Source organism: Balearica regulorum, chromosome 28 (assembly GCF_011004875.1).
Source record: "Balearica regulorum gibbericeps isolate bBalReg1 chromosome 28, bBalReg1.pri, whole genome shotgun sequence".
Classification (NCBI taxonomy): domain Eukaryota; kingdom Metazoa; phylum Chordata; class Aves; order Gruiformes; family Gruidae; genus Balearica; species Balearica regulorum.
Genome location: NC_046211.1, coordinates 1668628 through 1694493, shown reverse-complemented (window position 1 = coordinate 1694493; position 25866 = coordinate 1668628). Strand labels below are relative to the sequence as shown.

Below are 25866 nucleotides of genomic sequence, written 5' to 3'. Positions count from 1 at the left end.
TCTGTGCTCATCTGTTGTTCTATCCTGGTCTTTAGTGTCGGGTCTTCCCCCTAATCCTCCTCCCAACCAGCCCTTCTGAGCTTTCCTGCACAGCCCCATTGGCTGCACCCATGGATCGCGATGGGAGATGCGATTGTGAACCACGACGCCTGTGTCAAAAGGGAGCCGTCAGGAAATAAACTGGAAAATCCTTCATAGCCGTACTGAGATAAAGACTTTAAGGGAAAAGAAGGATACACGCAGAACTGATACAGTTTCAGACTCTCAAATATTAGTGGAAATCCAGGCAGAAAAGAATATATTACATATAAATAATTCTCATCAAATCACAACCTTAATTCCCAATGCATTAATCTACATTTGTAGATTAGTAACTAGGAGGGGCGGGAAAGAGGGGGAAATAGTTTCAAATACATCTCTCTGTTATTCACTAGGTTTTCTAAATCTATTCCGACTTACCCACTTCTGCAAGGAGGATAAGGCAGGAGAAGCGAATGCGTTATTCTCAGCAGCGTGGGTTTTTATAGAGCGCCCGGTCCCGCCCAGCACGTGAAAGGCATGTCTGCACCCCGGGTCAGCTCCAATTACCAAGCACATCCTGCTTCCCTCATGACTCCTTCTCATTGATATGCCGGTTCTCCCCAGGGTTTCTGATTGTTGGTCCAGCACCGTGACATGCCGGCTACACCCTCCAGGTTTCTTTCATCTCAAAACTGTATAGGGCAATTAAGCCTTGGTATCATCGTGCTGAATTCACTTCTTCCATACAGCAACAAGTCAACAGAATATGCAAGGACATACGAATTACCAAACACGTCATTTTTGGAAGACCAGCCTCACCGTGCGTGTTGGTCCATCTACTTTGTTGTACATTTTTTCTCTGAAATACCTGTGGAAAGGGTAGCCTCTCTCCTTTTCATGTATTTCATAACTTTAATGACACATGAAACAGCACATTCGTACCAATCCCTTCCAACATTTCCTGTGACTAGCAAAAGGGGAAAGACCATTTCTTTGATTTGATGCCATCACGCAATAGGATATTGCTGTGCTGATTGATTCAGCTAGAAAATTGGCCTATAAGCATTAAAATGGTATGTACATCATGTATTTTTAGAGAAAAATTTTTCAGAGACCCAATTCTGAAGCTATAAATCACAACCTTAATAAAGCATAGAAACAGGATAACCTGATACACGTTTTTAGAAACTGCGTTACGTAGTGCTGGGGCGTTTTCCAGTAACGTAGTATTAATATTTAAATAATAAATCGCTTTGTACATGTAAATCTTTAATAAGTATTAATGAAGGCTTTGATATTCAAAATTTAGAGAAAGGCCCAGAACATCTGACATACCTGTTATTATCCTTCCTTTAGATGCGAGTAAAGAGCAGTGTTTTGAGCTGAAGGTCACCAGGGAAGACCGGGATGTTGCTGCTTACCAGGTCACATTCACAGGGCTCAGCGTTATTCACCGTCATTAACAACATTCATTTAAACACCTCAACAACATGAAGATGTCACGTTCAACCATATTTAGCATTTGGGGGAGTTCTCCGGAAAACTGCAGTTATTACAGTGATGTGTTCCTCTTTGTTTTATCTTGTTCCTTGTAACGAACCCTTGAGTCAAGCATCTTCGGATCTATGTGTAAACAATCAGTAAGCAGGTATTTTTGCATCCAGTTAAACTTGCCTCACTTGGGCTGGCTCTCCAGAAGACTGAGTTTGTAAGTTTATGTCATATATGGTGCAAAGCCTGGAAATTGCAAATATCATTATTTCTGCTTGAAAGCCTTTAGATTTTAGATTTTTAGATGATTATTTTTAGATTTTTAGATTATTGATTGCCACCTGCTTTACGGTTCTCATAAGGTCTTGTCACCGACTCCGTACCATTTTCAAAAACACTTCCACTGTTCTTTCACCAAAAAGGACTCCAGTTTCCTTCTATGTAGACTTAGGAGGTGGCTGTTGATGTTTGGTAAAAGTAATTCATAGAGCACAGCAAGCAAGTAAATCGGATTTTCTACGGAATGACTTTCCTGAGGCAGATCACAGTGTACATTTAACACATCCATGCATATGTGATTGGAGCAGGGTACAGACCAGACTTACCCTCCAATCCAAACACCTTTCTTGTACTGCTTTTGAGCTGGAAATAATACAAACAAAATGATAAATACAAATAATGCAAATATTCTGACCTAAAAATGCAATTTTGAAATAAAAACAAGCAAACCAGAAATGCTTTCTAGGGATTATTATTTCTGCAAAAAGAATCAAATTCTTTCTTCCTCAAACCAATCCAGAGTCATTGCGGGCTTCATGTACTGAAATTTGTCCATTCCTCCAAAACTGGGATTGTGGATGTCAATCAATTCTGCTCTCAATACTCTTCCTTCCCTTTCCTGTTATAGCTCAGATTTCACCACACTAATTCTACAAATATAATTGACCCAGGAAGTCTGAACATGAAAGAAAACTGCAGTGCAATGTCATGCTTTTGGAAGCCAAGAACTGACTAATAATCACAAACCAAGAAACACAATTACATCAACTGAAGGAATGACGTGCCTAAGTAAATTTGTTTTGTGGTGAATATGAATTTAAAGCACAGTGGGCTTGGTCAGATAAATATATAAAAGGGACAGAAATTCAAGGCTCTCTATTCGCATCTCCGGACTTACATTCTCACTGAACTTGGTAAGTCAGACTTAGTATAACGTCTTTATTGCTGCGTAGATGCTGCGGTTTTGCTATATTGCGATACAGGTGGCATTTATACTTTAAAAGCAAAGGCTGTGATTTCACGGCCATGCAAGTACAATCCTTTTTTGTTAAAAATGGGATATTGAGATGCCCCCATAAGCTGATTGATAAGATTGTCTCACCTAGCCATGCAGTATGAGAAATTACCTTATTTTATGATATACTGAAGCATTTCAGGCTTCTTTATTTTGAAACAGACAATGCGTTACATTTTTTTAATTATTTTGAACAAAAAGCAAGTATATATTCAACTGGCAATTAAGGCACAGACATGGGCCCAAACAACCAAGCTGCTCTATTCAGCAGAGCACTGCTGACTTGCACAAGGGGAGGATTTCTTCTGTGGCGTCTTGTCTCGACAGCAAAAATTGGCAGAATTCATTCCTGAACTAGTGTCTGTTCGCTTATGATTTTTAAACATCAGACACTGATACAGACAGCCTAATCCTAACAATATCCTCTCTAAAATACTATCTGAATCCAGACTGCCAATGCTAAGCAATGGCAACAAGAAAAGCAGCATAAACTATTTTTATGGAGGAAAGAAGGGGGGAAAAAACAGAAAGGAGTGAGCTGGGCAAGAAGGAGACAGGTTGTAGCCTTGAACTGAGACGTTCGGTTGGTTCCTGTGTTTGCCCTTCCCTCCTCTCCCTCTTTCCCATGCTTGCACAGGCTTTTCTAGAAGCAGCAAGCTGCTGCCTGGTCTCTGGGGCAGACCTTATCGTCTTCTCTTCTGCTGTGTTTCAGACTTGCCTCCCTCCATCGCACCAAGATGACTTACTGGTACCAGAACAAGTGTGAGGATGCCTGCTACTCTCCCTGCAACTACGGGACCGTGTCCAGCTACCGGACCTACGACTGGGGGAGCCCCTGCAGCTCCTGGGGCTGCTGGGGTCTGAGCCGTTGTCGGGACTGGTACCCCTCCTACAGCTCCCGCTGCTGGTACCCCTCCTCTTCTTGCTAAATCCGTTGATACAGCTATGGGAGCTGCTACCCCTGCTAAATCCAGAAGGATTTAGTAAGAATCGAGGACTGAGAATTAATTACCGAATTCATGGCTGCTGCTAGGGGGAGGCTTTGCAGAAAGTCTGAGTCCCAGGACTGCGACCGAAAGCTGTAGTATTTTGGAGAGCTCAGAGTTTCTGTAACACTTCTTCAATGTTCTTCCAAAATGTTTTGCCTTCCTTTTTCCCTACCAACTTCTTAAGCCAACACAGGTTTGGAGGTGTAAAGGAGGCTGGGCTTAACATGGGTTAAAATGGCTAAACGACTTCTGAACTCACTGATAGCTCTTTCCCAGCTAACATTACTGTAATCTAGAGTCTACCTGTACTAGCCTTCCTATGGATATATTTCTGACTTAACTGCTTCTGAAGCTAAACCAAAGAAACCGTAATGATCTGATGGGGTTTGTTTCATTGGACTTAAAGCAAGTGGAAAAGTTTGAGAATGGAAACTGATAGCCAAATGCTACAGCTGTAGCAGCAAAAATGGTACCAATGAAACCGGGAGATTTTCTGCAGATACAAATTAATCGCTGCACACATTCTTTCTGCTTCTGCTTTCTGTGTCATTTTAGATTGTGATTGTGAGATTTATTCTTATTAAAAATGGTATAGCATCATTACATGTCCCGCTTTTTCTTTTTCTGACTTGGATGTACACAGATTTTGTCCCCTACTTGATGTTTTACGGAGACGTACTGCATCCTGTAGCTTTTATGAATGTCAGTTGAACCTGAGCACACATTTTGCAAATAATAACCCAGTAGTATCTCAGAAAACGAAGTCACCCTTTCTGGAATTGCCTAGGGAGGATTTGGAAATATTCTTTTAAATTTGTCTTAACATCACAGTGCATGTGCAGACATTGGACATAACAGCATCGCATCTTAGTGATTTGTAAATGCACAGACTGCCTGCAGGCAAACCCATTTTAACTGAGGAGTAACCCAAGAATTTGGAAGAAAATCCCTCTTTCTCAAGCACTCTTGTGCTGGCAGTGTCTGGGACGCTTGATCTGTTACAGAGCAGAAAATTGCACACTTCTTGTTTGCATTATTAAGTGCTGCTAAGGACAAATGTTTGCAAGCGTTACTGCAAGGCTCCATTTGAATGACAACGAAATGGCGTGAAGTTCCCAGGCTGCACAACCGCACAGTTGTTACTAGGGTGAGATCCCGTGACGCAAGGCTGAAGTGACTCTATTATTCATGACTGAAGTACCTAACTGGCAGCGGTAGTAACCTCTTAACAGTACGATGCTGTAACACAGTCTACGCATAAAACAGCCGGTGAAGTGCTTTCAAAGCCCTGTTAAACTCTAGAACCCTTATTGTGAATGTGATGGCTGTTCTTTGAACACACACACACACACAGAGGCACTTTGAGGGCATTCTCACAAGAGGAACACAGCTCAGTTGTGTTACACTACAAAATAAGAGGTCAAAATTCATTGAAAACATTTGCAAGTAAAGCTGTGGGTTACACTTCCAGCAACTTTTGGGATGGAGGTTTCTCTTGGCTTCAGAGGAGCTTTGTTCCTAGGAAAGCGACTTGGTCAGTCTGACAAATGTCCCCTGCAGAAGCACCGTGCAAATTGCTCTTCAACCTGTATATTGACATTACGGTCCATAAATTTATCTGGAACTGGTCATAATTTCCATTGTTCATTAGCTAAAGCTATGAAATAAAATCTGGAAAGTTATGAATAAATTACTGAGTAAAACCAGGAACATAGTAAGTGTTTCAGAGTGCACAAGCAAGAGACAATGTTAGCTTAAAATAATTGGTAATATCTCGGTAGTTCTACAGACTTAGCTGCTTTAACAAGGGACCTAGTTAAAAGAGAAAGTTAGAAATTTGTGGAATGCCACACACATATATGTTTCTTCCACTCCAGGAAATCCTAAGATAAAACTAGAAAGAAATTCAAATTTCTGGGATGAGAAGGCAAAGTAACTAATTGTAAGGTCTATCACGGTTGGTTGTATAGAGCCACATTTGAATGAAACATTTGAAGGCTATAAAATCACATTCTGACTAAAGCATATATTGAAATGTCTCAACATGTACTTTTGAAATGACTATTATTCAATAACCAAGCACCTAACAAGAGCAGTAAGCTTTTAATAGAGTAATAACACGCTAAAAATATGTAAAATAGTTACGAGCGTCTGAGAAGTGCTTTGAACTTCTCAGACTATCCAGCATGGAAAACTGTGAAGTTATTGTCTAGTCCTGCTTGAGAAAAGGACCACAAAGTAATAAATAAATGCACTGATATTTTTTTCCATCAAAAGCCGTACCTTGCAAGGTGGCTAATAGCTTGTTTGTATCTGTTGTGTGCTACAACACAAGGTTGTCTATGACAAGCTGTTGAACCTCTCGCAAGCCCTGTTCACTAACCCACGTGCCATTTGATATTTAACCCTGTGGCTTGAGATGCATTATCAAAATATCCCTAGCCAATCTGGAAAATCAGAAGAGCAAACTCATACAAAAGAACTGGAAGTCAAATTATTGATGCAATGCGGATTCTTTAATGTGGATGGAAAATGCAATGGACAGTGACAGCGGGAAACAAAACAACACAGAAACAATGAATTGGCAACACAACAATCATAAGGCGGCAGCAAGGCACAACCCAGGGCTCCAGCCCAAAGATTCCCCCTTCCTATTGCAGGGTGGGAGTCTCAGAGCCGGGCAGAGCAGGGGAGGCTCATCCGAGGACGAGTACAGCTTCGTTCTACCGCAGGTAGTGGGGAGCTTTTGGAGACAGTACTGGAAACCCTACAGCCTCCAGCAGAAGATCTGCAAGGATACTCTGTGCAAATAAGCAAGGACCACCAAGCTCAAGAAGCTGTTTGGCACAGCCTAAAGAGCGGTTGGAAGCTTTGTCCTGCTTCTGGTGGTAGAAGACAAGAGGTGCAGCCTGTGGAGAGCCAGGGCAGGTGCAGCACTGAACTGCACGGATATTTGGGGTTTAGCAGGGCCCACAGCTGCCACTGAGGTACCTGTGGCCTCGGGCCCAGCCGCCATATCCACAACCCCCAAAGGCTCCGTAGCCCCCATAAAGCCCATAGCCTCCATAGCCCCCAAGGGCTCCGTAGCCCCCAAGGCCTCCATACACGCCATAGGCCCCAAGGCCTCCAAAAGCACCACGGCCTCCATAAGTGCCACCGTAGCTCCCTGCAACGCCGGGCACTCCCGCCGAGCCAACAACGCTGTGCTGCGGGAAGTTGCTGAGGATGGGCCCAGGGAAGGTGATCACCGAGGCCGGGGGCTGGATCACCACCGTGGAGTCGGGGCACTGCCGCACGCAGGGCTCGTTGACAGTGTCAGCCAGCGGGGCCGGGGTGGCCACCCCACAGGAAGGGACGCACAGGCTGGAGCAGGACATCTTTCAGGCAGGCAGAGAGCCCTGGAAAAGGCACCAGGGATTAGGCAAAGGTGCGAAGAAGGGGCTGTATGAAGGGAGGCAGGGAGAGATCCTCAAGAGGCTTCCAAGAGCTGGACTTACCCCGTTGATCAGAAGAGTCAAGCAGAGGAAGCTGGATAGAGGGCTGTGAAGCCCTCAGCTCTTTTATACATGTCCCAGACTGCCCGAGGCATCGGCCAAGGGGGTGGTGGCGGAAACCCCAGGGAATCATCAAATCCAGCATACAAGCTTCTTGACACTATCTTCATGTGACCTGAGACAATTAAACTCCTCTTCACTGGGCACGTTGACATGCAAATGTGCCAAGGTGAAGAAAGACGTGATGGGAGGATCAGATCATAGTGGAGTATTACATGAAACACAAGGTGCTGCTGATGTAGCTGACCTGGCGTCAGCAATAAACCCCACTCTATGCCTAATCCCCCCACTTTACTTACATGCCAGTGTCCTGAGCATCCTACAGAAGTGCTTTGCAATCCTGTGTACAGACATCATGCCTGTCATTACATCCCTTTTACAAGCTGGTAAACAGAGGCACCGGGTTGTTGTCAAAGTCAGAAGCCATCGTACGTGCTCAGGGTGGCTCCTAAGTGCCCACCATCTCCCAGTGCTTGCAAAGGGACTAGGGACATCCCTAAGCCTTGACCATACCCTTGCTGGGTATCTGGGACTTGCAGTTCCCCTTGATGAAACTGCAAAGCGCAGGCTGCCTGACATGCCCACGCCTGCAGAGCACGTGGGCACGTGCAGCCTGTCTCGCTGCAGCTGCTCAAGCTGGCAGTCCTGGCACAGCCCTTGCTGCCCAGCTGAGTAATCACGTCCCTGCAGAGAGGGCTTAGGGAGGACCATGTTGGCTTAGGGAGGCCAACAGTACTTCACTGAGGGCGGGGGTGGCTTCATGGCACACCCAGCATGGGCTGGTGCTGGTAATCCCAGGCTGCAAGGCGTGTGCTGGCTCCAGGCATCACCCTGCAGCCTCAGGGCAATGTTTTCTGCAAAGGCTGATGCAGCAGGGCTGTGGCAAGGCATAAAAGCTGTGGCGGCCCGAGGCTTCCCTCACTTCGCGTCCAAACCGCTTTGACTCGCCAGTCTCGGTAAGCTCCCAGCCCTGTTCGTGGCACTGGCCTCCAGAGCACAGAGCCCCAGTAGGAGCCAGCCTGGATGCTGTTGGTGCTATTGAGTTCAGAATGAGAAAGGTCCCTGCCACCTGTCTGAGCAAGGGCCTTACTTCAACGCAGCATGGCCAGGACCACAAGGAAACACCGAAGACCTCCTTGGTGGGCATGGCGACGGGTCTAGTGCTGGAGCACGGCAGGATGGGTGATTTTCATTCAGCAGAATGTGATTTTATAGCCTTCAAATGTTTCATTCAAATGTGGCTCTATACAACCAACCGCGATAGACCTTACGATTAGTTACTTTGCCTTCTCATCCCAGAAATTTGAATTTCTTTCTAGATTTATCTTAAGATTTCCTGGAGTGGAAGAAACATATATGTGTGTGGCATTCCACAAATTTCTAACTTTCTCTTTTAACTAGGTCCCTTGTTAAAGCAGCTAAGTCTGTAGAACTACCGAGATATTTCCAATTATTTTAAGCTAACATTGTCTCTTGCTTGTGCACTCTGAAACACTTACTATGTTCCTGGTTTTACTCAGTAATTTATTCATAACTTTCCAGATTTTATTTCATAGCTTTAGCTAATGAACAATGGAAATTATGACCAGTTCCAGATAAATTTATGGACCGTAATGTCAATATACAGGTTGAAGAGCAATTTGCACGGTGCTTCTGCAGGGGACATTTGTCAGACTGACCAAGTCGCTTTCCTAGGAACAAAGCTCCTCTGAAGCCAAGAGAAACCTCCATCCCAAAAGTTGCTGGAAGTGTAATCCACAGCTTTACTTGCAAATGTTTTCAATGAATTTTGACCTCTTATTTTGTAGTGTAACACAACTGAGCTGTGTTCCTCTTGTGAGAATGCCCTCAAAGTGCCTCTGTGTGTGTGTGTGTGTGTGTGTTCAAAGAACAGCCATCACATTCACAATAAGGGTTCTAGAGTTTAACAGGGCTTTGAAAGCACTTCACCGGCTGTTTTATGCGTAGACTGTGTTACAGCATCGTACTGTTAAGAGGTTACTACCGCTGCCGGTTAGGTACTTCAGTCATGAATAATAGAGTCACTTCAGCCTTGCATCACGGGATCTCACCCTAGTAACAACTGTGCGGTTGTGCAGCCTGGGAACTTCACGCCATTTCGTTGTCATTCAAATGGAGCCTTGCAGTAACGCTTGCAAACATTTGTCCTTAGCAGCACTTAATAATGCAAACAAGAAGTGTGCAATTTTCTGCTCTGTAACAGATCAAGTCTGTAAATCCAGAAAGCGTCCCAGACACTGCCAGCACAAGAGTGCTTGAGAAAGAGGGATTTTCTTCCAAATTCTTGGGTTACTCCTCAGTTAAAATGGGTTTGCCTGCAGGCAGTCTGTGCATTTACAAATCACTAAGATGCGATGCTGTTATGTCCAATGTCTGCACATGCACTGTGATGTTAAGACAAATTTAAAAGAATATTTCCAAATCCTCCCTAGGCAATTCCAGAAAGGGTGACTTCGTTTTCTGAGATACTACTGGGTTATTATTTGCAAAATGTGTGCTCAGGTTCAACTGACATTCATAAAAGCTACAGGATGCAGTATGTCTCCGTAAAACATCAAGTAGGGGACAAAATCTGTGTACATCCAAGTCAGAAAAAGAAAAACAGGGACATGTAATGATGCTATACCATTTTTAATAAGAATAAATCTCACAATCACAATCTAAAATGACACAGAAAGCAGAAGCAGAAAGAATGTGTGCAGCGATTAATTTGTATCTGCAGAAAATCTCCCGGTTTCATTGGTACCATTTTTGCTGCTACAGCTGTAGCATTTGGCTATCAGTTTCCATTTTCAAACTTTTCCACTTGCTTTAAGTCCAATGAAACAAACCCCATCAGATCATTACGGTTTCTTTGGTTTAGCGTCAGAAGCAGTTAAGTCAGAAATATATCCATAGGAAGGCTAGTACAGGTAGACTCTAGATTATAGTAATGTTAGCTGGGAAAGAGCTATCAGTGAGTTCAGAAGTCGTTTAGCCATTTTAACCCATGTTAAGCCCAGCTTCCTTTACACCTCCAAACCTGTGTTGGCTTAAGAAGTTGGTAGGGAAAAAGGCAGGCAAAACATTTTGGAAGAACATTGAAGAAGTGTTACAGAAACTCTGAGCTCTCCAAAATACTACAGCTTTCGGTCGCAGTCCTGGGACTCAGACTTTCTGCAAAGCCTCCCCCTAGCAGCAGCCATGAATTCGGTAATTAATTCTCAGTCCTCGATTCTTACTAAATCCTTCTGGATTTAGCAGGGGTAGCAGCTCCCATAGCTGTATCAACGGATGTAGCAAGAAGAGGAGGGGTACCAGCAGCGGGAGCTGTAGGAGGGGTACCAGTCCCGACAACGGCTCAGACCCCAGCAGCCCCAGGAGCTGCAGGGGCTCCCCCAGTCGTAGGTCCGGTAGCTGGACACGGTCCCGTAGTTGCAGGGAGAGTAGCAGGCATCCTCACACTTGTTCTGGTACCAGTAAGTCATCTTGGTGCGATGGAGGGAGGCAAGTCTGAAACACAGCAGGGGAAAAAAAAAGCTGTAAGGCAATGCTCCCAACAGCAAGCAAATCTCAAATAAATGTTGCAAGTATGCAGGGAGGGGAGAGAGAGACAGCCAACCCAGGCATGCTGTCCAACACCCTCTGTGCTCATCTGTTGTTCTATCCTGGTCTTTAGTGTCGGGTCTTCCCCCTAATCCTCCTCCCAACCAGCCCTTCTGAGCTTTCCTGCACAGCCCCATTGGCTGCACCCATGGATCGCGATGGGAGATGCGATTGTGAACCACGACGCCTGTGTCAAAAGGGAGCCGTCAGGAAATAAACTGGAAAATCCTTCATAGCCGTACTGAGATAAAGACTTTAAGGGAAAAGAAGGATACACGCAGAACTGATACAGTTTCAGACTCTCAAATATTAGTGGAAATCCAGGCAGAAAAGAATATATTACATATAAATAATTCTCATCAAATCACAACCTTAATTCCCAATGCATTAATCTACATTTGTAGATTAGTAACTAGGAGGGGCGGGAAAGAGGGGGAAATAGTTTCAAATACATCTCTCTGTTATTCACTAGGTTTTCTAAATCTATTCCGACTTACCCACTTCTGCAAGGAGGATAAGGCAGGAGAAGCGAATGCGTTATTCTCAGCAGCGTGGGTTTTTATAGAGCGCCCGGTCCCGCCCAGCACGTGAAAGGCATGTCTGCACCCCGGGTCAGCTCCAATTACCAAGCACATCCTGCTTCCATCATGACTCCTTCTCATTGATATGCCGGTTCTCCCCAGGGTTTCTGATTGTTGGTCCAGCACCGTGACATGCCGGCTACACCCTCCAGGTTTCTTTCATCTCAAAACTGTATAGGGCAATTAAGCCTTGGTATCATCGTGCTGAATTCACTTCTTCCATACAGCAACAAGTCAACAGAATATGCAAGGACATACGAATTACCAAACACGTCATTTTTGGAAGACCAGCCTCACCGTGCGTGTTGGTCCATCTACTTTGTTGTACATTTTTTCTCTGAAATACCTGTGGAAAGGGTAGCCTCTCTCCTTTTCATGTATTTCATAACTTTAATGACACATGAAACAGCACATTCGTACCAATCCCTTCCAACATTTCCTGTGACTAGCAAAAGGGGAAAGACCATTTCTTTGATTTGATGCCGTCACGCAATAGGATATTGCTGTGCTGATTGATTCAGCTAGAAAATTGGCCTATAAGCATTAAAATGGTATGTACATCATGTATTTTTAGAGAAAAATTTTTCAGAGACCCAATTCTGAAGCTATAAATCACAACCTTAATAAAGCATAGAAACAGGATAACCTGATACACGTTTTTAGAAACTGCGTTACGTAGTGCTGGGGCGTTTTCCAGTAACGTAGTATTAATATTTAAATAATAAATCGCTTTGTACATGTAAATCTTTAATAAGTATTAATGAAGGCTTTGATATTCAAAATTTAGAGAAAGGCCCAGAACATCTGACATACCTGTTATTATCCTTCCTTTAGATGCGAGTAAAGAGCAGTGTTTTGAGCTGAAGGTCACCAGGGAAGACCGGGATGTTGCTGCTTACCAGGTCACATTCACAGGGCTCAGCGTTATTCACCGTCATTAACAACATTAATTTAAACACCTCAACAACATGAAGATGTCACGTTCAACCATATTTAGCATTTGGGGGAGTTCTCCGGAAAACTGCAGTTATTACAGTGATGTGTTCCTCTTTGTTTTATCTTGTTCCTTGTAACGAACCCTTGAGTCAAGCATCTTCGGATCTATGTGTAAACAATCAGTAAGCAGGTATTTTTGCATCCAGTTAAACTTGCCTCACTTGGGCTGGCTCTCCAGAAGACTGAGTTTGTAAGTTTATGTCATATATGGTGCAAAGCCTGGAAATTGCAAATATCGTTATTTCTGCTTGAAAGCCTTTAGATTTTAGATTTTTAGATGATTATTTTTAGATTTTTAGATTATTGATTGCCACCTGCTTTACGGTTCTCATAAGGTCTTGTCACTGACTCCGTACCATTTTCAAAAACACTTCCACTGTTCTTTCACCAAAAAGGACTCCAGTTTCCTTCTATGTAGACTTAGGAGGTGGCTGTTGATGTTTGGTAAAAGTAATTCATAGAGCACAGCAAGCAAGTAAATCGGATTTTCTACGGAATGACTTTCCTGAGGCAGATCACAGTGTACATTTAACACATCCATGCATATGTGATTGGAGCAGGGTACAGACCAGACTTACCCTCCAATCCAAACACCTTTCTTGTACTGCTTTTGAGCTGGAAATAATACAAACAAAATGATAAATACAAATAATGCAAATATTCTGACCTAAAAATGCAATTTTGAAATAAAAACAAGCAAACCAGAAATGCTTTCTAGGGATTATTATTTCTGCAAAAAGAATCAAATTCTTTCTTCCTCAAACCAATCCAGAGTCATTGCGGGCTTCATGTACTGAAATTTGTCCATTCCTCCAAAACTGGGATTGTGGATGTCAATCAATTCTGCTCTCAATACTCTTCCTTCCCTTTCCTGTTATAGCTCAGATTTCACCACACTAATTCTACAAATATAATTGACCCAGGAAGTCTGAACATGAAAGAAAACTGCAGTGCAATGTCATGCTTTTGGAAGCCAAGAACTGACTAATAATCACAAACCAAGAAACACAATTACATCAACTGAAGGAATGACGTGCCTAAGTAAATTTGTTTTGTGGTGAATATGAATTTAAAGCACAGTGGGCTTGGTCAGATAAATATATAAAAGGGACAGAAATTCAAGGCTCTCTATTCGCATCTCCGGACTTACATTCTCACTGAACTTGGTAAGTCAGACTTAGTATAACGTCTTTATTGCTGCGTAGATGCTGCGGTTTTGCTATATTGCGATACAGGTGGCATTTATACTTTAAAAGCAAAGGCTGTGATTTCACGGCCATGCAAGTACAATCCTTTTTTGTTAAAAATGGGATATTGAGATGCCCCCATAAGCTGATTGATAAGATTGTCTCACCTAGCCATGCAGTATGAGAAATTACCTTATTTTATGATATACTGAAGCATTTCAGGCTTCTTTATTTTGAAACAGACAATGCGTTACATTTTTTTAATTATTTTGAACAAAAAGCAAGTATATATTCAACTGGCAATTAAGGCACAGACATGGGCCCAAACAACCAAGCTGCTCTATTCAGCAGAGCACTGCTGACTTGCACAAGGGGAGGATTTCTTCTGTGGCGTCTTGTCTCGACAGCAAAAATTGGCAGAATTCATTCCTGAACTAGTGTCTGTTCGCTTATGATTTTTAAACATCAGACACTGATACAGACAGCCTAATCCTAACAATATCCTCTCTAAAATACTATCTGAATCCAGACTGCCAATGCTAAGCAATGGCAACAAGAAAAGCAGCATAAACTATTTTTATGGAGGAAAGAAGGGGGGAAAAAACAGAAAGGAGTGAGCTGGGCAAGAAGGAGACAGGTTGTAGCCTTGAACTGAGACGTTCGGTTGGTTCCTGTGTTTGCCCTTCCCTCCTCTCCCTCTTTCCCATGCTTGCACAGGCTTTTCTAGAAGCAGCAAGCTGCTGCCTGGTCTCTGGGGCAGACCTTATCGTCTTCTCTTCTGCTGTGTTTCAGACTTGCCTCCCTCCATCGCACCAAGATGACTTACTGGTACCAGAACAAGTGTGAGGATGCCTGCTACTCTCCCTGCAACTACGGGACCGTGTCCAGCTACCGGACCTACGACTGGGGGAGCCCCTGCAGCTCCTGGGGCTGCTGGGGTCTGAGCCGTTGTCGGGACTGGTACCCCTCCTACAGCTCCCGCTGCTGGTACCCCTCCTCTTCTTGCTAAATCCGTTGATACAGCTATGGGAGCTGCTACCCCTGCTAAATCCAGAAGGATTTAGTAAGAATCGAGGACTGAGAATTAATTACCGAATTCATGGCTGCTGCTAGGGGGAGGCTTTGCAGAAAGTCTGAGTCCCAGGACTGCGACCGAAAGCTGTAGTATTTTGGAGAGCTCAGAGTTTCTGTAACACTTCTTCAATGTTCTTCCAAAATGTTTTGCCTTCCTTTTTCCCTACCAACTTCTTAAGCCAACACAGGTTTGGAGGTGTAAAGGAGGCTGGGCTTAACATGGGTTAAAATGGCTAAACGACTTCTGAACTCACTGATAGCTCTTTCCCAGCTAACATTACTGTAATCTAGAGTCTACCTGTACTAGCCTTCCTATGGATATATTTCTGACTTAACTGCTTCTGAAGCTAAACCAAAGAAACCACAATGATCTGATGGGGTTTGTTTCATTGGACTTAAAGCAAGTGGAAAAGTTTGAGAATGGAAACTGATAGCCAAATGCTACAGCTGTAGCAGCAAAAATGGTACCAATGAAACCGGGAGATTTTCTGCAGATACTAATTAATCGCTGCACACATTCTTTCTGCTTCTGCTTTCTGTGTCATTTTAGATTGTGATTGTGAGATTTATTCTTATTAAAAATGGTATAGCATCATTACATGTCCCTGTTTTTCTTTTTCTGACTTGGATGTACACAGATTTTGTCCCCTACTTGATGTTTTACGGAGACGTACTGCATCCTGTAGCTTTTATGAATGTCAGTTGAACCTGAGCACACATTTTGCAAATAATAACCCAGTAGTATCTCAGAAAACGAAGTCACCCTTTCTGGAATTGCCTAGGGAGGATTTGGAAATATTCTTTTAAATTTGTCTTAACATCACAGTGCATGTGCAGACATTGGACATAACAGCATCGCATCTTAGTGATTTGTAAATGCACAGACTGCCTGCAGGCAAACCCATTTTAACTGAGGAGTAACCCAAGAATTTGGAAGAAAATCCCTCTTTCTCAAGCACTCTTGTGCTGGCAGTGTCTGGGACGCTTTCTGGATTTACAGACTTGATCTGTTACAGAGCAGAAAATTGCACACTTCTTGTTTGCATTATTAAGTGCTGCTAAGGACAAATGTTTGCAAGCGTTACTGCAAGGCTCCATTTGAATGACAACGAAATGGCGTGAAGTTCCCAGGCTGCACAACCGCACAGTTGTTACTAGGGTGAGATCCCGTGACGCAAGGCTGAAGTGACTCTATTATTCATGACTGAAGTACCTAACTGGCAGCGGTAGTAACCTCTTAACAGTACGATGCTGTAACACAGTCTACGCATAAAACAGCCGGTGAAGTGCTTTCAAAGCCCTGTTAAACTCTAGAACCCTTATTGTGAATGTGATGGCTGTTCTTTGAACACACACACACACACACACACACACACACAGAGGCACTTTGAGGGCATTCTCACAAGAGGAACACAGCTCAGTTGTGTTACACTACAAAATAAGAGGTCAAAATTCATTGAAAACATTTGCAAGTAAAGCTGTGGGTTACACTTCCAGCAACTTTTGGGATGGAGGTTTCTCTTGGCTTCAGAGGAGCTTTGTTCCTAGGAAAGCGACTTGGTCAGTCCGACAAATGTCCCCTGCAGAAGCACCGTGCAAATTGCTCTTCAACCTGTATATTGACATTACGGTCCATAAATTTATCTGGAACTGGTCATAATTTCCATTGTTCATTAGCTAAAGCTATGAAATAAAATCTGGAAAGTTATGAATAAATTACTGAGTAAAACCAGGAACGGAGTAAGTGTTTCAGAGTGCACAAGCAAGAGACAATGTTAGCTTAAAATAATTGGAAATATCTCGGTAGTTCTACAGACTTAGCTGCTTTAACAAGGGACCTAGTTAAAAGAGAAAGTTAGAAATTTGTGGAATGCCACACACATATATGTTTCTTCCACTCCAGGAAATCCTAAGATAAAACTAGAAAGAAATTCAAATTTCTGGGATGAGAAGGCAAAGTAACTAATCGTAAGGTCTATCGCGGTTGGTTGTATAGAGCCACATTTGAATGAAACATTTGAAGGCTATAAAATCACATTCTGACTAAAGCATATATTGAAATGTCTCAACATGTACTTTTGAAATGACTATTATTCAATAACCAAGCACCTAACAAGAGCAGTAAGCTTTTAATAGAGTAATAACACGCTAAAAATATGTAAAATAGTTACGAGCGTCTGAGAAGTGCTTTGAACTTCTCAGACTATCCAGCATGGAAAACTGTGAAGTTATTGTCTAGTCCTGCTTGAGAAAAGGACCACAAAGTAATAAATAAATGCACTGATATTTTTTTCCATCAAAAGCCGTACCTTGCAAGGTGGCTAATAGCTTGTTTGTATCTGTTGTGTGCTACAACACAAGGTTGTCTATGACAAGCTGTTGAACCTCTCGCAAGCCCTGTTCACTAACCCACGTGCCATTTGATATTTAACCCTGTGGCTTGAGATGCATTATCAAAATATCCCTAGCCAATCTGGAAAATCAGAAGAGCAAACTCATACAAAAGAACTAGAAGTCAAATTATTGATGCAATGCGGATTCTTTAATGTGGATGGAAAATGCAATGGACAGTGACAGCGGGAAACAAAACAACACAGAAACAATGAATTGGCAACACAACAATCATAAGGCGGCAGCAAGGCACAACCCAGGGCTCCAGCCCAAAGATTCCCCCTTCCTATTGCAGGGTGGGAGTCTCAGAGCCGGGCAGAGCAGGGGAGGCTCATCCGAGGACGAGTACAGCTTCGTTCTACCGCAGGTAGTGGGGAGCTTTTGGAGACAGTACTGGAAACCCTACAGCCTCCAGCAGAAGATCTGCAAGGATACTCTGTGCAAATAAGCAAGGACCACCAAGCTCAAGAAGCTGTTTGGCACAGCCTAAAGAGCGGTTGGAAGCTTTGTCCTGCTTCTGGTGGTAGAAGACAAGAGGTGCAGCCTGTGGAGAGCCAGGGCAGGTGCAGCACTGAACTGCACGGATATTTGGGGTTTAGCAGGGCCCACAGCTGCCACTGAGGTACCTGTGGCCTCGGGCCCAGCCGCCATATCCACAACCCCCAAAGGCTCCGTAGCCCCCATAAAGCCCATAGCCTCCATAGCCCCCAAGGGCTCCGTAGCCCCCAAGGCCTCCATACACGCCATAGGCCCCAAGGCCTCCAAAAGCACCACGGCCTCCATAAGTGCCACCGTAGCTCCCTGCAACGCCGGGCACTCCCGCCGAGCCAACAACGCTGTGCTGCGGGAAGTTGCTGAGGATGGGCCCAGGGAAGGTGATCACCGAGGCCGGGGGCTGGATCACCACCGTGGAGTCGGGGCACTGCCGCACGCAGGGCTCGTTGACAGTGTCAGCCAGCGGGGCCGGGGTGGCCACCCCACAGGAAGGGACGCACAGGCTGGAGCAGGACATCTTTCAGGCAGGTAGAGAGCCCTGGAAAAGGCACCAGGGATTAGGCAAAGGTGCGAAGAAGGGGCTGTATGAAGGGAGGCAGGGAGAGATCCTCAAGAGGCTTCCAAGAGCTGGACTTACCCCGTTGATCAGAAGAGTCAAGCAGAGGAAGCTGGATAGAGGGCTGTGAAGCCCTCAGCTCTTTTATACATGTCCCAGACTGCCCGAGGCATCGGCCAAGGGGGTGGTGGCGGAAACCCCAGGGAATCATCAAATCCAGCATACAAGCTTCTTGACACTATCTTCATGTGACCTGAGACAATTAAACTCCTCTTCACTGGGCACGTTGACATGCAAATGTGCCAAGGTGAAGAAAGACGTGATGGGAGGATCAGATCATAGTGGAGTATTACATGAAACACAAGGTGCTGCTGATGTAGCTGACCTGGCGTCAGCAATAAACCCCACTCTATGCCTAATCCCCCCACTTTACTTACATGCCAGTGTCCTGAGCATCCTACAGAAGTGCTTTGCAATCCTGTGTACAGACATCATGCCTGTCATTACATCCCTTTTACAAGCTGGTAAACAGAGGCACCGGGTTGTTGTCAAAGTCAGAAGCCATCGTACGTGCTCAGGGTGGCTCCTAAGTGCCCACCATCTCCCAGTGCTTGCAAAGGGACTAGGGACATCCCTAAGCCTTGACCATACCCTTGCTGGGTATCTGGGACTTGCAGTTCCCCTTGATGAAACTGCAAAGCGCAGGCTGCCTGACATGCCCACGCCTGCAGAGCACGTGGGCACGTGCAGCCTGTCTCGCTGCAGCTGCTCAAGCTGGCAGTCCTGGCACAGCCCTTGCTGCCCAGCTGAGTAATCACGTCCCTGCAGAGAGGGCTTAGGGAGGACCATGTTGGCTTAGGGAGGCCAACAGTACTTCACTGAGGGCGGGGGTGGCTTCATGGCACACCCAGCGTGGGCTGGTGCTGGTAATCCCAGGCTGCAAGGCGTGTGCTGGCTCCAGGCATCACCCTGCAGCCTCAGGGCAATGTTTTCTGCAAAGGCTGATGCAGCAGGGCTGTGGCAAGGCATAAAAGCTGTGGCGGCCCGAGGCTTCCCTCACTTCGCGTCCAAACCGCTTTGACTCGCCAGTCTCGGTAAGCTCCCAGCCCTGTTCGTGGCACTGGCCTCCAGAGCACAGAGCCCCAGTAGGAGCCAGCCTGGATGCTGTTGGTGCTATTGAGTTCAGAATGAGAAAGGTCCCTGCCACCTGTCTGAGCAAGGGCCTTACTTCAACGCAGCATGGCCAGGACCACAAGGAAACACCGAAGACCTCCTTGGTGGGCATGGCGATGGGTCTAGTGCTGGAGCACAGCAGGATGGGTGATTTTCATTCAGCAGAATGTGATTTTATAGCCTTCAAATGTTTCATTCAAATGTGGCTCTATACAACCAACCGTGATAGACCTTACGATTAGTTACTTTGCCTTCTCATCCCAGAAATTTGAATTTCTTTCCAGTTTTATCTTAAGATTTCCTGGAGTGGAAGAAACACATATGTGTGTGGCATTCCACAAATTTCTAACTTTCTCTTTTAACTAGGTCCCTTGTTAAAGCAGCTAAGTCTGTAGAACTACCGAGATATTACCAATTATTTTAAGCTAACATTGTCTCTTGCTTGTGCACTCTGAAACACTTACTGTGTTCCTGGTTTTACTCAGTAATTTATTCATAACTTTCCAGATTTTATTTCATAGCTTTAGCTAATGAACAATGGAAATTATGACCAGTTCCAGATAAATTTATGGACCGTAATGTCAATATACAGGTTGAAGAGCAATTTGCACGGTGCTTCTGCAGGGGACATTTGTCAGACTGACCAAGTCGCTTTCCTAGGAACAAAGCTCCTCTGACGCCAAGAGAAACCTCCATCCCAAAAGTTGCTGGAAGTGTAACCCACAGCTTTACTTGCAAATGTTTTCAATGAATTTTGACCTCTTATTTTGTAGTGTAACACAACTGAGCTGTGTTCCTCTTGTGAGAATGCCCTCAAAGTGCCTCTGTGTGTGTGTGTGTGTGTGTGTGTGTGTGTGTGTTCAAAGAACAGCCATCACATTCACAATAAGGGTTCTAGAGTTTAACAGGGCTTTGAAAGCACTTCACCGGCTGTTTTATGCGTAGACTGTGTTACAGCATCGTACTGTTAAGAGGTTACTACCGCTGCCAGTTAGGTACTTCAGTCATGAATAATAGAGTCACTTCAGCCTTGCGTCACGGGATCTCACCCTAGTAACAACTGTGCGGTTGTGCAGCCTGGGAACTTCACGCCATTTCATTGTCATTCAAATGGAGCCTTGCAGTAACGCTTGCAAACATTTGTCCTTAGCAGCACTTAATAATGCAAACAAGAAGTGTGCAATTTTCTGCTCTGTAACAGATCAAGTCTGTAAATCCAGAAAGCGTCCCAGACACTGCCAGCACAAGAGTGCTTGAGAAAGAGGGATTTTCTTCCAAATTCTTGGGTTACTCCTCAGTTAAAATGGGTTTACCTGCAGGCAGTCTGTGCATTTACAAATCACTAAGATGCGATGCTGTTATGTCCAATGTCTGCACATGCACTGTGATGTTAAGACAAATTTAAAAGAATATTTCCAAATCCTCCCTAGGCAATTCCAGAAAGGGTGACTTCGTTTTCTGAGATACTACTGGGTTATTATTTGCAAAATGTGTGCTCAGGTTCAACTGACATTCATAAAAGCTACAGGATGCAGTACGTCTCCGTAAAACATCAAGTAGGGGACAAGATCTGTGTACATCCAAGTCAGAAAAAGAAAAACCGGGACATGTAATGATGCTATACCATTTTTAATAAGAATAAATCTCACAATCGCAATCTAAAATGACACAGAAAGCAGAAGCAGAAAGAATGTGTGCAGCGATTAATTAGTATCTGCAGAAAATCTCCCGGTTTCATTGGTACCATTTTTGCTGCTACAGCTGTAGCATTTGGCTATCAGTTTCCATTTTCAAACTTTTCCACTTGCTTTAAGTCCAATGAAACAAACCCCATCAGATCATTACGGTTTCTTTGGTTTAGCGTCAGAAGCAGTTAAGTCAGAAATATATCCATAGGAAGGCTACTACAGGTAGACTCTAGATTATAGTAATGTTAGCTGGGAAAGAGCTATCAATGAGTTCAGAAGTCGTTTAGCCATTTTAACCCATGTTAAGCCCAGCCTCCTTTACACCTCCAAACCTGTGTTGGCTTAAGAAGTTGGTAGGGAAAAAGGAAGGCAAAACATTTTGGAAGAACATTGAAGAAGTGTTACAGAAACTCTGAGCTCTCCAAAATACTACAGCTTTCGGTCGCAGTCCTGGGACTCAGACTTTCTGCAAAGCCTCCCCCTAGCAGCAGCCATGAATTCGGTAATTAATTCTCAGTCCTCGATTCTTACTAAATCCTTCTGGATTTAGCAGGGGTAGCAGCTCCCATAGCTGTATCAACGGATGTAGCAAGAAGAGGAGGGGTACCAGCAGCGGGAGCTGTAGGAGGGGTACCAGTCCCGACAACGGCTCAGACCCCAGCAGCCCCAGGAGCTGCAGGGGCTCCCCCAGTCGTAGGTCCGGTAGCTGGACACGGTCCCGTAGTTGCAGGGAGAGTAGCAGGCATCCTCACACTTGTTCTGGTACCAGTAAGTCATCTTGGTGCGATGGAGGGAGGCAAGTCTGAAACACAGCAGGGGAAAAAAAAAGCTGTAAGGCAATGCTCCCAACAGCAAGCAAATCTCAAATAAATGTTGCAAGTATGCAGGGAGGGGAGAGAGAGACAGCCAACCCAGGCATGCTGTCCAACACCCTCTGTGCTCATCTGTTGTTCTATCCTGGTCTTTAGTGTCGGGTCTTCCCCTAATCCTCCTCCCAACCAGCCCTTCTGAGCTTTCCTGCACAGCCCCATTGGCTGCACCCATGGATCGCGATGGGAGATGCGATTGTGAACCACGACGCCTGTGTCAAAAGGGAGCCGTCAGGAAATAAACTGGAAAATCCTTCGTAGCCGTACTGAGATAAAGACTTTAAGGGAAAAGAAGGATACACGCAGAACTGATACAGTTTCAGACTCTCAAATATTAGTGGAAATCCAGGCAGAAAAGAATATATTACATATAAATAATTCTCATCAAATCACAACCTTAATTCCCAATGCATTAATCTACAAATGTAGATTAGTAACTAGGAGGGGCGGGAAAGAGGGGGAAATAGTTTCAAATACATCTCTCTGTTATTCACTAGGTTTTCTAAATCTATTCCGACTTACCCACTTCTGCAAGGAGGATAAGGCAGGAGAAGCGAATGCGTTATTCTCAGCAGCGTGGGTTTTTATAGAGCGCCCGGTCCCGCCCAGCACGTGAAAGGCATGTCTGCACCCCGGGTCAGCTCCAATTACCAAGCACATCCTGCTTCCCTCATGACTCCTTCTCATTGATATGCCGGTTCTCCCCAGGGTTTCTGATTGTTGGTCCAGCACCGTGACATGCCGGCTACACCCTCCAGGTTTCTTTCATCTCAAAACTATATAGGGCAATTAAGCCTTGGTATCATCGTGCTGAATTCACTTCTTCCATACAGCAACAAGTCAACAGAATATGCAAGGACATACGAATTACCAAACACGTCATTTTTGGAAGACCAACCTCACCGTGCGTGTTGGTCCATCTACTTTGTTGTACATTTTTTCTCTGAAATACCTGTGGAAAGGGTAGCCTCTCTCCTTTTCATGTATTTCATAACTTTAATGACACATGAAACAGCACATTCGTACCAATCCCTTCCAACATTTCCTGTGACTAGCAAAAGGGGAAAGACCATTTCTTTGATTTGATGCCGTCACGCAATAGGATATTGCTGTGCTGATTGATTCAGCTAGAAAATTGGCCTATAAGCATTAAAATGGTATGTACATCATGTATTTTTAGAGAAAAATTTTTCAGAGACCCAATTCTGAAGCTATAAATCACAACCTTAATAAAGCATAGAAACAGGATAACCTGATACACGTTTTTAGAAACTGCGTTACATAATGCTGGGGCGTTTTCCAGTAACGTAGTATTAATATTTAAATAATAAATCGCTTTGTACATGTAAATCTTTAATAAGTATTAATGAAGGCTTTGATATTCAAAATTTAGAGAAAGGCCCAGAACATCTGACATACCTGTTATTATCCTTCCTTTAGATGCGAGTAAAGAGCAGTGTTTTGAGCTGAAGGTCACCAGGGAAGACCGGGATGTTGCTGCTTACCAGGTCACATTCACAGGGCTCAGCGTTATTCACCGTCATTAACAACATTAATTTAAACACCTCAACAACATGAAGATGTCACGTTCAACCATATTTAGCATTTGGGGGAGTTCTCCGGAAAACTGCAGTTATTACAGTGATGTGTTCCTCTTTGTTTTATCTTGTTCCTTGTAACGAACCCTTGAGTCAAGCATCTTCGGATCTATGTGTAAACAATCAGTAAGCAGGTATTTTGCATCCAGTTAAACTTGCCTCACTTGGGCTGGCTCTCCAGAAGACTGAGTTTGTAAGTTTATGTCATATATGGTGCAAAGCCTGGAAATTGCAAATATCGTTATTTCTGCTTGAAAGCCTTTAGATTTTAGATTTTTAGATGATTATTTTTAGATTTTTAGATTATTGATTGCCACCTGCTTTACGGTTCCCATAAGGTCTTGTCACCGACTCCGTACCATTTTTCAAAAACACTTCCACTGTTCTTTCACCAAAAAGGACTCCAGTTTCCTTCTATGTAGACTTAGGAGGTGGCTGTTGATGTTTGGTAAAAGTAATTCATAGAGCACAGCAAGCAAGTAAATCGGATTTTCTACGGAATGACTTTCCTGAGGCAGATCACAGTGTACATTTAACACATCCATGCATATGTGATTGGAGCAGGGTACAGACCAGACTTACCCTCCAATCCAAACACCTTTCTTGTACTGCTTTTGAGCTGGAAATAATACAAACAAAATGATAAATACAAATAATGCAAATATTCTGACCTAAAAATGCAATTTTGAAATAAAAACAAGCAAACCAGAAATGCTTTCTAGGGATTATTATTTCTGCAAAAAGAATCAAATTCTTTCTTCCTCAAACCAATCCAGAGTCATTGCAGGCTTCATGTACTGAAATTTGTCCATTCCTCCAAAACTGGGATTGTGGATGTCAATCAATTCTGCTCTCAATACTCTTCCTTCCCTTTCCTGTTATAGCTCAGATTTCACCACACTAATTCTACAAATATAATTGACCCAGGAAGTCTGAACATGAAAGAAAACTGCAGTGCAATGTCATGCTTTTGGAAGCCAAGAACTGACTAATAATCACAAACCAAGAAACACAATTACATCAGCTGAAGGAATGACGTGCCTAAGTAAATTTGTTTTGTGGTGAATATGAATTTAAAGCACAGTGGGCTTGGTCAGATAAATATATAAAAGGGACAGAAATTCAAGGCTCTCTATTCGCATCTCCGGACTTACATTCTCACTGAACTTGGTAAGTCAGACTTAGTATAACGTCTTTATTGCTGCGTAGATGCTGCGGTTTTGCTATATTGCGATACAGGTGGCGTTTATACTTTAAAAGCAAAGGCTGTGATTTCACGGCCATGCAAGTACAATCCTTTTTTGTTAAAAATGGGATATTGAGATGCCCCCATAAGCTGATTGATAAGATTGTCTCACCTAGCCATGCAGTATGAGAAATTACCTTATTTTATGATATACTGAAGCATTTCAGGCTTCTTTATTTTGAAACAGACAATGCGTTACATTTTTTTAATTATTTTGAACAAAAAGCAAGTATATATTCAACTGGCAATTAAGGCACAGACATGGGCCCAAACAACCAAGCTGCTCTATTCAGCAGAGCACTGCTGACTTGCACAAAGGGAGGATTTCTTCTGTGGCGTCTTGTCTCGACAGCAAAAATTGGCAGAATTCATTCCTGAACTAGTGTCTGTTCACTTATTGATTTTTAACATCAGACACTGATACAGACAGCCTAATCCTAACAATATCCTCTCTAAAAAACTATCTGAATCCAGACTGCCAATGCTAAGCATTGGCAACAAGAAAAGCAGCATAAAGTATTTTTATGGAGGAAAGAAGGGGGGAAAAAACAGAAAGGAGTGAGCTGGGCAAGAAGGAGCCAGGTTGTAGCCTTGAACTGAGATGTTCGGTTGGTTCCTGTGTTTGCCCTTCCCTCCTCTCCCTCTTTCCCATGCTTGCACAGGCTTTCTAGAAGCAGCAAGCTGCTGCCTGGTCTCTGGGGCAGACCTTATCGTCTTCTCTTCTGCTGTGTTTCAGACTTGCCTCCCTCCATCGCACCAAGATGACTTACTGGTACCAGAACAAGTGTGAGGATGCCTGCTACTCTCCCTGCAACTACGGACCGTGTCCAGCTACCGGACCTACGACTGGGGGAGCCCCTGCAGCTCCTGGGGCTGCTGGGGTCTGAGCCGTTGTTGGGACTGGTACCCCTCCTACAGCTCCCGCTGCTGGTACCCCTCCTCTTCTTGCTACATCCGTTGATACAGCTATGGGAGCTGCTACCCCTGCTAAATCCAGAAGGATTTAGTAAGAATCGAGGACTGAGAATTAATTACCGAATTCATGGCTGCTGCTAGG

General features: G+C 44.0%; 2 protein-coding genes across 2 annotated transcripts; both read right to left on the bottom strand.

Annotated features, from left to right (window-relative positions):
- Nucleotides 1–6755: 6755 nt before the first annotated feature.
- LOC142598458 (claw keratin-like) lies at nt 6756–7172 on the bottom strand. The gene has a single exon (XM_075737072.1). The coding sequence runs from the start codon at nt 7170–7172 to the stop codon at nt 6756–6758; it is 417 nt and encodes a 138-aa protein (XP_075593187.1).
- A 10607-nt stretch (nt 7173–17779) lies between these two features.
- Nucleotides 17780–18196, bottom strand: LOC142598450 (claw keratin-like). The gene has a single exon (XM_075737064.1). It carries the CDS (start codon nt 18194–18196, stop codon nt 17780–17782), a length of 417 nt encoding a protein of 138 aa, XP_075593179.1.
- Nucleotides 18197–25866: the final 7670 nt, after the last annotated feature.